Below are 12,971 nucleotides of genomic sequence, written 5' to 3'. Positions count from 1 at the left end.
ATGGGTGCACATGGAAGCTTCCAGAAAGCCGGGGTTCAGTACAGAGATGGTCCCAGCAGCTGCCACCACAGCTCAGATGTGACCTTTTTCTCTATCTTGCCCCTCACAGATTAAAGCTGACCCAAAAGTTTGGGGGCCCTTCTGTGGAGAGAGAGCCCCAGAACCCATCAATACCCAGAGCCACAGTGTCCAGATCCTGTTCCGCAGCGACAACTCTGGCGAGAACCAGGGCTGGAGGCTCTCGTACAGGGCAACAGGTAATACAGCCTCTTCCCCCATGGGTCACACTTAGTCACCATGCTCAGCCCTCATGGGACAGTAGCTGAGGGATGAGGGATGCAGGCCTGGGACTCCTCTGGGGACGTGACAGGACCCTCAGCTCTGCTATAAAGGTGGTTGGGGCCAAGTACATTCTGTCTCCTGACTCAGTTTACCATCCAGAAAATGGGGGCAAGGGCAGCAATAATGGTGGGATTAGACTAGACATAGTTTTCAAACTTGCCGCACTTCAGAATCACATAAAGAGATTTAAACAAGAACAATAATAAACAAAGAAACTAACAAAAAAAACCCTTATTTCCTGAACACTACTCTTTCACACCGATTCATTGGGCCTGGAGAGAACCCTCCCAGCTCAGCCCTCTCCAAGTCTGGGGCAGGAATTTGAGTGCGGGCCTTATAGCTCAAAACGTTTCCTCATGGCGGTTTGCCTCCTGTGGCCCCCAGACTGGCAGCCTCCGTAGGCCTCATTCCCTAGTACCCCAAGGCAGCCAGTCCTGGCCCAAAGCCTGATAGAGCCATGTGCCCCAGGGGTCTGCATTAAGCCGAGGAAAAAGAGGGTACTGGTTGTGGCTGATCTCATAGATCTGATATCCTGGCCTTGCCTGCATTATCACATCAATGCCTGGTTCTGGGGAGGGGAATGGAGAGTGTATTAACAGAGAGTTTGTCCAGAAAAAAATGTCAGGGGTGGAGCCAGACCTGGGAATCCTGTCCAATTTAGGCTTCGGAAGGGCGGACTCAGAAGCATATGGTCACGGTCTCTCTCTAACACTCTGAAGAACGGTCTTGGGGAGAAAGAGCGATTAAGTCATACTGAGCTGCCCAAGAGAATAAACTTTGCCCAGTGAGTGCCAATGACAAGGATATAAATTTCAGTGAAATAGGAAAACACTGTTCCTTTCATCAGAGGAGTCCAGTAGGAAAGGTACAGGTTTGGGAGGTATTAAGCTCCCTGTCACTGTAGGAATGCAAATAGATGTTTGACGTCTACCACGGAAGATGTTGTAAAGGAGGCCTCAGACAAGGGTTGCACTCAGTGACATTTAATATCCTTCCTACCGTGTGTTGTGATTAAATCATTTGGCCAACCAGCTCATTTTACCGATGAGGAAATAGAGGTCCAAGTTGGAAAGTGACCTGCTCAAGGTTCCAGAATAAGTCTTCAGAACCTAGTAGGTACAGACCCCCAACACCTAGTTCTGTGGGTCTCCCCTGCACCATACCTTGCACTGCAGGGGCTGGCCACCTGCTGCAGCCTTTTCATTGTTTTCTCACCCACCGCTCTTTCATTGCTCCCCACCAGGGAATGAGTGCCCGGACCTACAACCTCCTGTCCACGGGAAAATCGAGCCCTTGCAAGCCAAGTATTCCTTCAAAGATCAGGTGCTCATCAGCTGTGACACAGGCTACAAAGTGCTAAAGGTACAGGGTCCTGCTGAGGGAGGAAGGGCCACCAGGCCAGAGAGATGCTCCTGTGCCTCCCAGGGCAGACGGGCTTCCCGGAGCTTGCCATGACCCCTCCACTTTATTTACCAACTTCCCCATAAACCTCCAGCATGTTCCAGAAATGCCAGCCCTCTGAAAATCCAAAGCATGCATCCCAGACTCTCACTTCTAGAAATGGCACAAAAGTCATTTATCAGAGCTTGGGCTGGTTTGAATTGCAAAAACAAATCAAGATCCGTTCAGCCCTACAATCAGGACAAACAACCTTAACGGAGTTCATCAGGCCGATTGGGGGAAACTGGGATGGGAAGCAGAGATTTGAGAGGCGGCACATGGCTCACTCTTCCCAGGAGCCTCCTGGCTACCTTGGAAAATAGAAACAAAAGCACCTCCTAGGCCTCACCTGAGATGAATTAAAGCGGGATCTCTGGGGCAGGGCCAGTGGTTGGTTTTTCTGTTATGTCACCCAGGTGAGTCCAGCGCGAGCCAAGCTGGAGGAGCTCTCACCGGATGGGTCTCCACGTGGGGTCCCCACCACAGCATCATGTCACTCGTTAGAAATGCAAACGGCAGTCTCCAAGCCAGGCCCACTGAATCAGAAACTCCAGGGGTGGGGCCAAGCAGTTTGTGCAAAAGCCTTTAGGCATACGGATGCTTACGCACGTTTGAGAGGCCCTGCTCTGGAAAGAGAGTCAAGGGTACAGGTTTCCCCTCCAGGACAGTTGCCCCAGCCCTTCCTCATACACAGCCCTTGCCCCTTTCCGCGGTAGGAATGGGCACTATGAATTCAGAGTCTGTCTTTTCCATGAAGTCAAGCTTGCCCTTGGAAGCCAGTGGTTGGAAAATGTTAGTCGAGGACAACTGGGTATGGAATTTGAGCCGGTTGTACTGGGGAACAACCACCAACCCCACCCCTCCTCCCTGTTGCCACATCTTCTTCCTGTTTCTTCCTAGGATAATGTGGAGATGGACACATTCCAGATCGAGTGTCTGAAGGATGGGACATGGAGTAACAAGATTCCCACCTGTAAAAGTAAGAGAACAAAACTGGTCTATGATAAGGATAATGAGCTCCCCAGCATTGGTGGGTTCCAATCAGAGACCACACAAGGGTGAAAACCTGACGGGTGTGCTCAACGAGGGGTAGAGCCAGTAACTCAGCAGACACGTGAGGGCTGGACCGAAAGACTATTGTTTGTTTAGGCAATACGACATTAGGATTCCAAAAGAAACTTCTTGTTGGTCCCAGTTTACTTCCCAAATGCTAACTTTACCTCTGCCTGCAGGCAAGTTGCCAAACTTGCTAAAGAAGTAGCTTGTCCCCTGCTCTGAAACTAGCTCTGGCAATTACTAATTCAGGAAACTATTTTAGCACCGGTGCCCAGAGCCAAATGACCTTGCCAATCTCTATGTGGTCATCAGCCATACCCACTAAGGTTTCTGCAACAGCTCATGATTTAGGGCCCGTCAGGAAAGGCTGTGAGGTCAGTAGATCTGTGCGAAGCAGGGGCCAGGGGCACAGCTCTGTACTGGCTCTTGAGACCCTGAGATTTTGCATTGACTCTGCTCCTAACCCACCCCATGATCATGGACAAGATCCTTCACCTCAAATGCGCAATAAAAAGTTGAACTAACTTTCATACTTTAGAATACATTGGGGCATTTCTCAAATAATATATTCCACATAAATCACCTAGTGTGCACTGTGAAAGTATAGATTACCAGCCACCACCCTGTCCCCTACCCAGGTCGCTCCAGTTAGAGACTTGCGAAGACCACAGTTTTAGGAAACTCATTATGGCAGCATGGGGGAAGGGAGGTGTGGTGACGGGAGGGTGGGAAGGGAAGAAAGGGAAGGGGCAAAGAGAGGGTTGGCTTTAGGATGGAGAGGTGAAAAGGCAAGAGTCGGTCCTGCCCACCCCCGTTTCATGGCTTGCCATAAACAGTGGAGTAGTATCCCACTTCCCTGTAGTTAGGAGAACTAAATGGCTCAAATTCTCTAGGCAGGCAGATCCACTCCCAAAGCCCCAGGGGGGGACTCTGTCAGTAGGAGCTCTCTTGAGGCAAATCCCAGACAGAACTTTAGAAAATACACTTGCTTTTCAAATCTTTCTTTTTTATATGACAACGTGGCTGGAGTCAGAGCCCAGGGTGGGAAAAGGCGGGCGGGGGGGGGGGGGGGCGCATTTTATGGCTTTCACTAGTTGGATGCCTATAGGAAACAGGAAATTCAGGTAGAAAAGAAAGGTCCAGAAACTGAGGAACTCAAAGGCCAGCAGACATGTCCACCACCTTCTCCAATGCCTGGCTCACGTGTAGTGCTTCGACTAAGTTCTGTGTGAATACTGTACAAGGCAAAGCAAGGGCGCATTGTGAAGGAGGAAGCAAAAGAGAATGTGGTGTGGAGAAGACAGGATGTTTGTAAAGTCAGAAAGTTCTAGATCAAATCCAGACTTGACCAGTTGAGTGTCCCTAAGCAATTTACTCAGACTTCCGGCCTCAGTTTCCTACACTCTTGAGTCTTCTCAAGACCAATTGGGCTAATGTACCTACTGTGCCAGTGGAGCACCAGGAGTAAGTGAAAGTTCATAAAAGCTTCTTTCTTCCCTCCCACCCCCCACATCCAAACTCCTCACTAGGCAGAGGTTTGGTTTCTCTCGTTCATGCTTTTGGAAGGTAGAAAAGTTTAATAGTAATTTTTCCCCAGTGAAGCATGCACACTTCGATTACAACAGAAGTACTTCATTTGATGGTACTATTTTAAGTGACTTACGTTAATATACAAAAGAATGGCCGTCATTTTGTACTAAAGAAGAGGAATATTTTTTTTTCTCCTGAGTATGGCCTGGTTCTCCCAACATAGCCCAGATTAGGGTTATTAGAATCCCAATTCAGGCATACCTGGCACCTGTACTCATTCACTGAATAGGTTTTCACTGAGCATCTCTGCGTCCCAGACATATGCTGGGTCCTAGGTGCAAAGATGAGTAGGACTAAGAAATTTCAAGTCCCTAGGGATTGTGGGGCAAGAGTTTGGGAACAGATAGGAAGTGTGCATGTGTAGTGAAGAAACTTGCACTGGAACAGGAAGTGGAAATGATGGAGGGTTGTCCTGACCCTGCCTCCACCTTGCCATGGCCATCCAACACAAGTACTCTCCATGCTGAATGCATATGTCAAATGAAGGTTCAAACCAGATGCAAACAAAGCTCACTTCAGGGGCAGAATGCTGGAATCCTTGTGAGCCAGGACTTATGACCATGCAAATTCTCAGAATGGTACAAATTCCACAATCCCAAACTGTCATCCACACTGGCTGTACCTAAACTGCATTCTTAATCAATCTGGTGGAGCGATTTCTGTATTTCCTGCATGAACTGTTTCTGCTTTGCTTGCTAATTTTTCTCTTTCTCTCCTTTCTCTCTCTCTCTCCCTCTCTTCCTCTCTCTGCTTTCTTTCTCTGCACCTCCTGACCCCTCTTTGATCTTCACCACGGTGGCAGAAACCGAAATGGATGAGGAGAACGAACTCGGGTCAGAGCAAGAGACAGAGTGAATGACGGGACCCCTCAGAGTGCAGACATCCAGGAATGGACCATACCCAAGACCCTGGGGCCCCAGAGCTACTCCACCCCTCCCTACCCCGCCAACGCTCCATTTCCAATTTCTGTGCGGATTAGTGTGGATGTTGAACAAGGCAACACAGCGTCAAGCAGTCAAAACTGCTGTGTAATGGAGAACAGTTCCCTCCTGGAGGGCCCACCCATCATTCAAACATTACTCTGGAAAATAATGAAAAGCCAAGGGGGATTTTTTTTTAGCACCCTCCAAGCGGACCATACAATTCTCAAAGGAAAAATGACTTTGGTTCCAGAGACACAAGATTTCATATACAATCACATGGCCCTAGGCTGACCAGGTCAAAGTGAGCCCTGGTTCCTCATCCACTCCACACTTCAAGTTGAACTGGGCCAGAAGGCCTGTGACTTTATGACTTTAGTATATTTATCTGTTGCTACTTTCTAACCATGAGTAGGTGTGAAACTAACCATAACTCCTAGAGCATGGCTTTTTAGGAAATCTAGACCTATTCTCATCCACAGAAGTTTTGCTTCCACCTAGACCTAACACGGGACTGAAAGCCCGTTATCATTATCATTATTAGTATTCTTTCCTCTGGACCAGGGCTTATAAATTTTGCATCTCTGAAAACTCCCTGATTAAAGGTTTCAAAAGATAGGTATCACGCTTGAAAGCACAGTCCTCAGCTCTCGCGCCATGGGCCATCAATGGGTCACGATAAAGGGCTCTGTTAGTGGCAGCAGGAATCTCTGCCTCAGCCTGAACAAAACCAGAATAGACGCATCTGATAAACCCTTCATTACTGTGACCAGTCAGTCAGTCTATGTGGTGATTAATGAGGGCTTTCGATGAGGGCAGAATCCTGTGCAGGTGGATAATGGCAGGTCTGGAGACGGCAGTGCCAGCCTAGGGCAGGGGTGCCCCCGAGAGCGTAGATGAGGTGGGCAGTCAAGATGGGCATCAGTTAAGTCAATACGTTTAAGCCCACAATGTGCAACAGATATTTTACTCAGTGTGATAGAGGGGATCCTAACTTAGTCAGAAGATCCGATATGGACCCAAATAATTGCAACACTGGGCAACATAAGATGCACACATCAGAGAGATGAACAGAGGCCTCAGCAAGGGGAAATAGGGAAGCAGCCCTCTCCAAGTAGAAGATGGAGAAAAGGCTTTCAAGAAGAAGCAGCGCTTGATCAAGGCCTCAAGGGTGGCCAGAGCGTGGACCACATGGTTTCCCGTGTGGGGAAAGCAGGCGAGTGAGCGGCACAGTGAGGGTGTGTGATGCTGGAGCACAGGTGCACCGAGGGTGGGGACCAAGAGATGCTGGGGTGAGTGCCAGGAGAGCCCATGGTGCATTGTTCTGCAGGAAGCCCCAGATTGTGGCAAAGCACACTCAGGATGGCAGGTCAAGAAAGATGTGTCTGAAGGAAAATAAATGGCAGCCAGTAGTGACAGCAGAGACAGGGTGTGGGCTGCGTCCCATCCCAGGGAATGATGAGAAAGGGCATCCAAGGGAATGGAAAAAAGGAAGAGTGTTTTGATTCCAGAGTGGGGAAGTGGCCAGAGGGAGTGTTAGAGAAAGGATGAGACCCCTTCCAAAGCAAAGAGGCTAGGCTAGCTGAGGAAGGAGGCTCTGGGTATAGCATCTTTGATTGCACCAGGTGGCACTCAAGGCCCCCGGGAAAGGGAAGTTGTCTCCAGGTCCCAGAGAGGCATGGCTCTTCACCTGATACTATAGACTTGGGAGAAGTCCCAAGCTGAAGCAACCCTCTATTATATACTATTTATCACCTCCATCTGCCTAGAGGGCCAGCAAAGTTCCTTCTCTAGAGTGATGAGAAAGCAGGTACTCAAGAAATATCTCCCCACCATTGCTGGCCAAGTAACAGTCTCTCAATAGACTGAACTTCTAGCCAGGGCTTCTAGGATCTAAGCCCAACCCTGCAATTCCTCCCCCTGGAACTAGGTATTAGGTCCAAAGGATAGGTAAAATGAACCAAAGCTCAGAGACACAACAGTAATACCAAGATCCAGGCACCAGTGAATGGTATTTCCTAAAAAAGGAAGAAAGATCTGCTTTGAGACTCAGCAGGAAAGCACATTTCAAACTGTTTTATATCTTTAAATAATAGATGTTATCACCTCTGGTGACCCTAGTGCTGACCTTCATCATACAGAGTAGAACAGTGTCTCTAGTTTTGGGTTATCAAAATGAATGGGAACAATTTGTCTAGGGAGACTAGAGGTCAAGACAAAACATTAGCCAGTTCTCTTGGCTTTTGCCTTCCTTGTGGATAGGAGACACCTGCTGTTACCCTCAGCTGTCACCGCTCTCCTCCACATCGAAGGGCCTTGGAGCCATCTATGTTTTAAATTAGGTAACTCTTTATTCGATCAAAATGATAAATTTAGAGTTCTAAACTTAAAAATCACAAATTCTGGGTAGCATCTCAGGGGGAAATTGCCCTCTCTCTGCTTCCCAAGGAGGGAGGATTCTGGAAGTTCTTCTTTGTGGAGTGCTGTCCTCTGAAATTATCAGAAGATTAATAGTTAATGTCCATCATTACCCAGCTAATACTGATTTTAAGCCATTTTACCTAGAAAACAGATCCTTAGGAATTGTTAGTTGGTTTTCTCAAAAGAAACCTGAATTCAAAATCAGGTCCAGTTTTCTGATTGTACCTTGTTGTGTGACCTTAGGCCAGTCAAGTCTTCTCTCTGGGCTCATCTGTAAAGTAAAGGTATTCTGGATTGTCCGCCTTTGGGCTTCCTTATGAACTACAAAGTTCTATCTACGACTTTTTTGTGATTCTTCAACTCTGACATAGGCTGTTAGCCCTAAAATGAAGATGCCCTTAGAAATGAGCACCACCCCTAAAAGAAGTCCCTGAAGAGACCGTTTGATAAATTGGGTCCTCAGCCCATGACTTGGGCTTCTGACAGACTTGTACTGGACTTTGTGCTGGCAACCCCCTAAGACCACCTCTGAGGAGCAGGCATCCTACAGCCAAGCCCAACATCCAGCCCCAACAATTGGAGAACATAAGCAGGTGAACGATTCAAACTTAGCCCACCCTGGGCCCCACCTCCCACCTTCTGTGGCCAGGATGCCCACAGAAAGCCAGCAGGGTGGGGCTGTGTGTTCATGCAGGAGCTGCTGTCTTTCTGTTTGTTTTTGGTATTTTTATGCCAGGCACCAATGTGAGCACATTAACTGCTCTTGCTCAGCATGTGGTCGGGTCTGGAAGAACTGATGATTCCTTGGTTCGTGTCAGCCAGAGTTTTTTCAATGAGCTACAGGCTTCATGCTTGGGCAGGAGAGACTAAGAGGATTGCACAATAGAACTGGAAGTCAAAGAAAGGACTATGTGGGGAAGAGACTGGGGTCTGCTTAAATCTCAGCAGCCCTGCCCCTGCCCTGGAGTTGACACAAGGCCAGGTGAGTTGGCCACACAGTAGTGCCACAGTAGATGGAAGAGACCCCAAAAGCAGAGCTACTCATGGTGGCAAAGGCCCTGTAAAATCTCTAGGGTACCATTCTCATAGACTAGAGCACTGCTCTCTGAACTTGTGTGCAGTGCACAACCTGCACATCTATATGAGACAGATCCTTCATATGGCCCCAAGGAGAAGAGCACAGGGTAATTAAGAGGTGTTACTCTCTTCTCTCAGTTGCAGACTGTGGAGCCCCAGCAGAGCTGAAACATGGGCAAATCACCTTCTCCACCAGGAACAAACTTACCACATACAAATCTGAGATCCGATACTCCTGCCAGCAGCCCTACTACAAGATGCTCCACAATATCACAGGTGAGCCCTCCATGCTAAACCAGCCCACTCCCACCTTGTACCATTTGGGCCTCAGGGTTGGACTGGGGGATGAGGCAGCCAGTCTACTGGCCGAAGTTTGGGAGGAATTGGAAGGAGAAACACCTGAGGGCATGTCTTACCTCTCCCTGCCTCAAGCTGACATCCCACGGGTTAGGCCACATGGCACCCCCAAAACCCTCACATGCACACTCAGAGCCCCTGGCAGAGAAGGAACCCTCAGGGAGATGGTAAAGCCAATCAGTTTTGCCTCTGCCACAGACTGGTACTAAGAAAATTCTCTAAGCTTCAAAGCCCTCACTTTTCAAAAGGGGAACTCATAGAGCTAATGTGAGACTCAGATGAGATGGCGGACACGAGTGTGGACACGAGTTTATTAAGTGGGGAAAGGAGGGCAGACAAGTGCGCCACAGGGAACTGCAGGAGCAAAGGGCTGGTGACTGAGAAGGAGGAAGTGCCTTCCAGGGGCTGGGCTGGATCAAAGGAAGGGGGCAGCCCCAGACAGACAGGAGTCAGATTGTACAGAGCTTTGGACACCATGCTGAAGAGTGTGCTGTTTGTTTGTGAGGGCAATGAGGAGCTCTTGGTGATTGTGAGCAGAGGGAAGGCATAGATTCTAATTTTAGAAAGGTCCTTCAGGGTGCAGAGAGGACTGGCCTAAAGAGAATGGCATCAGAGAGACCCCTTGCAATGGCCTACTATAAAAGAATCAAGAACCCAGATCTATTTTCCATGTGCTACAAATCAACCATTCTCTCCCTTTTCTCCCATCTATTTTCACTCTCCCAGGTATATATACCTGTTCTGCCCAAGGAGTCTGGATGAATGAAGTACTGGGGAGAAGCCAGCCCACATGTCTGCCAGGTACCTGACCCTCAAGTCCTCTGCCTCCAGGTCTCCCATCCAAGGTGCTCTGGCTATTGATGGAGAGTGGATGGGGAACATGATGCTTTGGTCCTTTGTTAAGGGCTACCTCAGAGAGCCCAAGATCAGGTCTTGGCAAACCATCCAGCCTCTACATTCAGCCTCTGTTATCACGCCAAGAGCCTTCCTATCTCTTCTTTCTGCAGTTCTGCTCCATTCCCACCAGGCTTTCCCTCCAACAGTTTGTGTGTGCACCTCCTGTGCACCAGGGAAATCAAGAAAGTGGGCACTCTGTCCTCAAGTGCTCACTGTGTTGTAGAGATGAGCAACATAGGACAAATAACAGACAACTATAGGACAGAATAAGAAGTTCCTCCAAAGAGCAACGTATTCAAGTCTTACTGACCACTGCAGCCCCATGCCTCACCTACTCACCCCACTCTAAGATGAAAAAAGAACTTTGTGGTAACGGAAAGTGTCACTGTGCATAGAGATTTGGGAGATATTTTGTGGATATTTGTGTTAGCATTAAAAGTATAGGTGATTTGCATTGCAATCATAGTGCACACATATATTCAAATCAACTTTCTAGAAAACCGTAGCCTCAAACATACTCTGTAGGGTGAAACAAATAATCCACACCAAAAAGAAAATTAATAGTCATGGCACAGAAATATACACTCTTAATAAAAGCAAAAATAGCAGAATTGACTTAATTTATCAAGCAGAATTCATTAAAAGATACAACCATTCAGGACAGCACTGAGGAGTGATGTTGACCCCACCTACATATTTGCTGGAACAGCAGGAGCTTTGCAGTATAGTTAAATGTTGTGTGGCATTTGTATTTTACTGAATTAGAGTGTGGGGTAAACTGAGACAGTGTATTATCTGAACGGTACCTTTTAGTAATCCTCAATATCCACTCAGTAGGCTTCTATATGTTAGATATAGATGTTAAAATAGAAAGACTATAGGGTTGTCTACCATTATCTGTAAGAACCAAAGAAAATGTTAGCATTCTATGTTGGCCATCACAGTTGCTATGAGATCCTACAGAAGGACGAATTCACTGCGTGTGGTAGTCTGGGAGTGGAGGAGTCAGGACTTGTTAGGAAGACATCACTTGGGAGGGTTTTATACTTAAGAAAGAACTTGGAGGAGGTGAAGCGGAGGAAAGGTCAACCCACTCATACTCTGCTGATCCCCATCATCTCATTCAGGCTTAGCCAGGAGCACACCCAAGGGCACAGAGCACACCCAATATGAACCCTCAGAGAAGATGGGGAATGGTGGAGCTGTGGAAAACTGGAAAGCCAAATCCCCATTTTGCTAAAATACTATGTGGGCCAAAGGTAAAAACATTGCAGGTGGATTCCATCCTGGGCAGCCATATTGCAACCTCTGGAAGGGGAAGAGGCATTGAGCTGGGAGTCAGGGGCTTGGGTCCTAGTCCTGGTGCTGTCATTTTCTTATTGTGATCTTTGGTAAGTAATCTCTGGGGCTAAGATTCCATACCTCAGAAGTGAGGGAGTAGGACCAAGTGATCCATAACATTCTATAACCTTCAATGGTTATCATCCTCTATATTTACACAAAGCATCTTGGATACAGTGAGTCATGAAATTCTTTTAACACCTGGTATTGGGAAGAACTGTGGTTCACCATTGGACCATGCCAGAGATTTCTAAATCCTTTCCTCCTAAAACACAAAAATTGAACCCAAAAGCAAACCAGAAAGGAGAAAGCCATTTTATTTAGCATCATAACATCCACCTTTCCAAAGAATCTTATTAAGCAAATACTCTCTGCCCTTCATTTTACATGTGAGAAAACTGAGGATCGGTGAGGAGCACTGATTTATCCAAAGCTATCCACAAAGTTAGGGGCAGAGCTGGAAGATTAAGCCAAGAATTTTGCTGTCAACACAAGCAATGTTGAGCCATTCTTGACTCTATGTTTCATGGCATCCTCATGGACCCAGAATTCTAGAATATTATATTTTTGTTTTAAGGGCCCTCCCTCAGTACCTCCAGTGCTCTAGAGTCTGAATTTGGCTTCATTGCAGCTGAAGCTCTAGTTTTTCAAGAAGATTCCTTTATTCCAGGAAAGATTTGATGGAAAAGGGTAGCAGCCAAAAAGAAGGTCCCATTTCAATGAGCTCGCTCAAGGCTTGTTGCATCATTCAACCTCTTGAAAGGACAAAAGCACATCAAGATGAAAAGCAGACGTTAGTGCAGAAAATAAAACAAGAGTTAGAAGAAACAGGCTCTACTTCTGGCTCTGTCACTAATGACTTTGAGTATGTCACTTGCCTTCTCTGAACCTCGATTTCTCCATCTGTCAATTAGTGGTGCTCCAAGCTTCCCCAGCTCTGACATTGAAGAAAGGCACCATTCAGAGCTGGCTTTGTTGTAAGCATGAACTCAACCACAGGCATGTCCCTTACCAGATGAGGCCCTTTCAGCACTAAGTGAGTTGTTGTGCAGGGCCAGTCACAGATTGCCTTGAGATGTCACCTTGTAGGCTGCTGCTTGTAATTGGGAGTCTGGCCTTCAACTCTGAAAGACCAGGCCACAGAGAATTAGCAAAGGCCAGCTCACATCTGGCCTGATGTGAAGGACAGAGTGCCTAAGGATCATGTCAGAAGCTTTTGGCATCAGGAAGAAGAGCATCTGAAAAACATTAGGTCGCTGAAAGCCTGACCTCCCAAAGTTGCCAAGAAAACACAAATATTCCTTGGTCTTTAAAGAATTGTTGAAAGTATCCAGAACCAAAGAATGTAGCCTGGCCATTTGCAACCAGGAGGAAGCCCACACTCACACCAGGCTCACCTCCCAAGCCTAAGAGCCCTGCTGGGAAGGCCCATGTGAGCTTGTTCTTGACCAGCAGGGGACTGGTACTGAAGACCCTCTCTGCTCATGGGCCAAAGACATTTGGCTGCAGGAGGCTGGTGGTGCATGTGCA

The 12,971-nt window shown here is 47.5% G+C and overlaps 1 protein-coding gene across 3 annotated transcripts in view; it reads left to right on the top strand.

Moving 5' to 3' along the window:
* The window catches only part of MASP1 (MBL associated serine protease 1), a 60,042-nt gene that overhangs the window by 32,521 nt on the left and 14,550 nt on the right, over positions 1–12,971 (top strand). For all 3 annotated transcript variants that reach the window (XM_047875313.1, XM_047875312.1, XM_047875315.1), the window contains exons 6-10: positions 110–257; positions 1,586–1,704; positions 2,683–2,761; positions 8,985–9,122; positions 9,930–10,004. In XM_047875313.1, the coding sequence (XP_047731269.1) occupies positions 110–257; positions 1,586–1,704; positions 2,683–2,761; positions 8,985–9,122; positions 9,930–10,004 (559 nt within the window). The remainder of the gene's footprint in view (positions 1–109; positions 258–1,585; positions 1,705–2,682; positions 2,762–8,984; positions 9,123–9,929; positions 10,005–12,971) is intronic.

This window comes from Prionailurus viverrinus, chromosome C2, assembly GCF_022837055.1.
Source record: "Prionailurus viverrinus isolate Anna chromosome C2, UM_Priviv_1.0, whole genome shotgun sequence".
In the NCBI taxonomy this organism is placed as follows: domain Eukaryota; kingdom Metazoa; phylum Chordata; class Mammalia; order Carnivora; family Felidae; genus Prionailurus; species Prionailurus viverrinus.
This window is presented reverse-complemented; position numbering and strand designations above follow the sequence as displayed.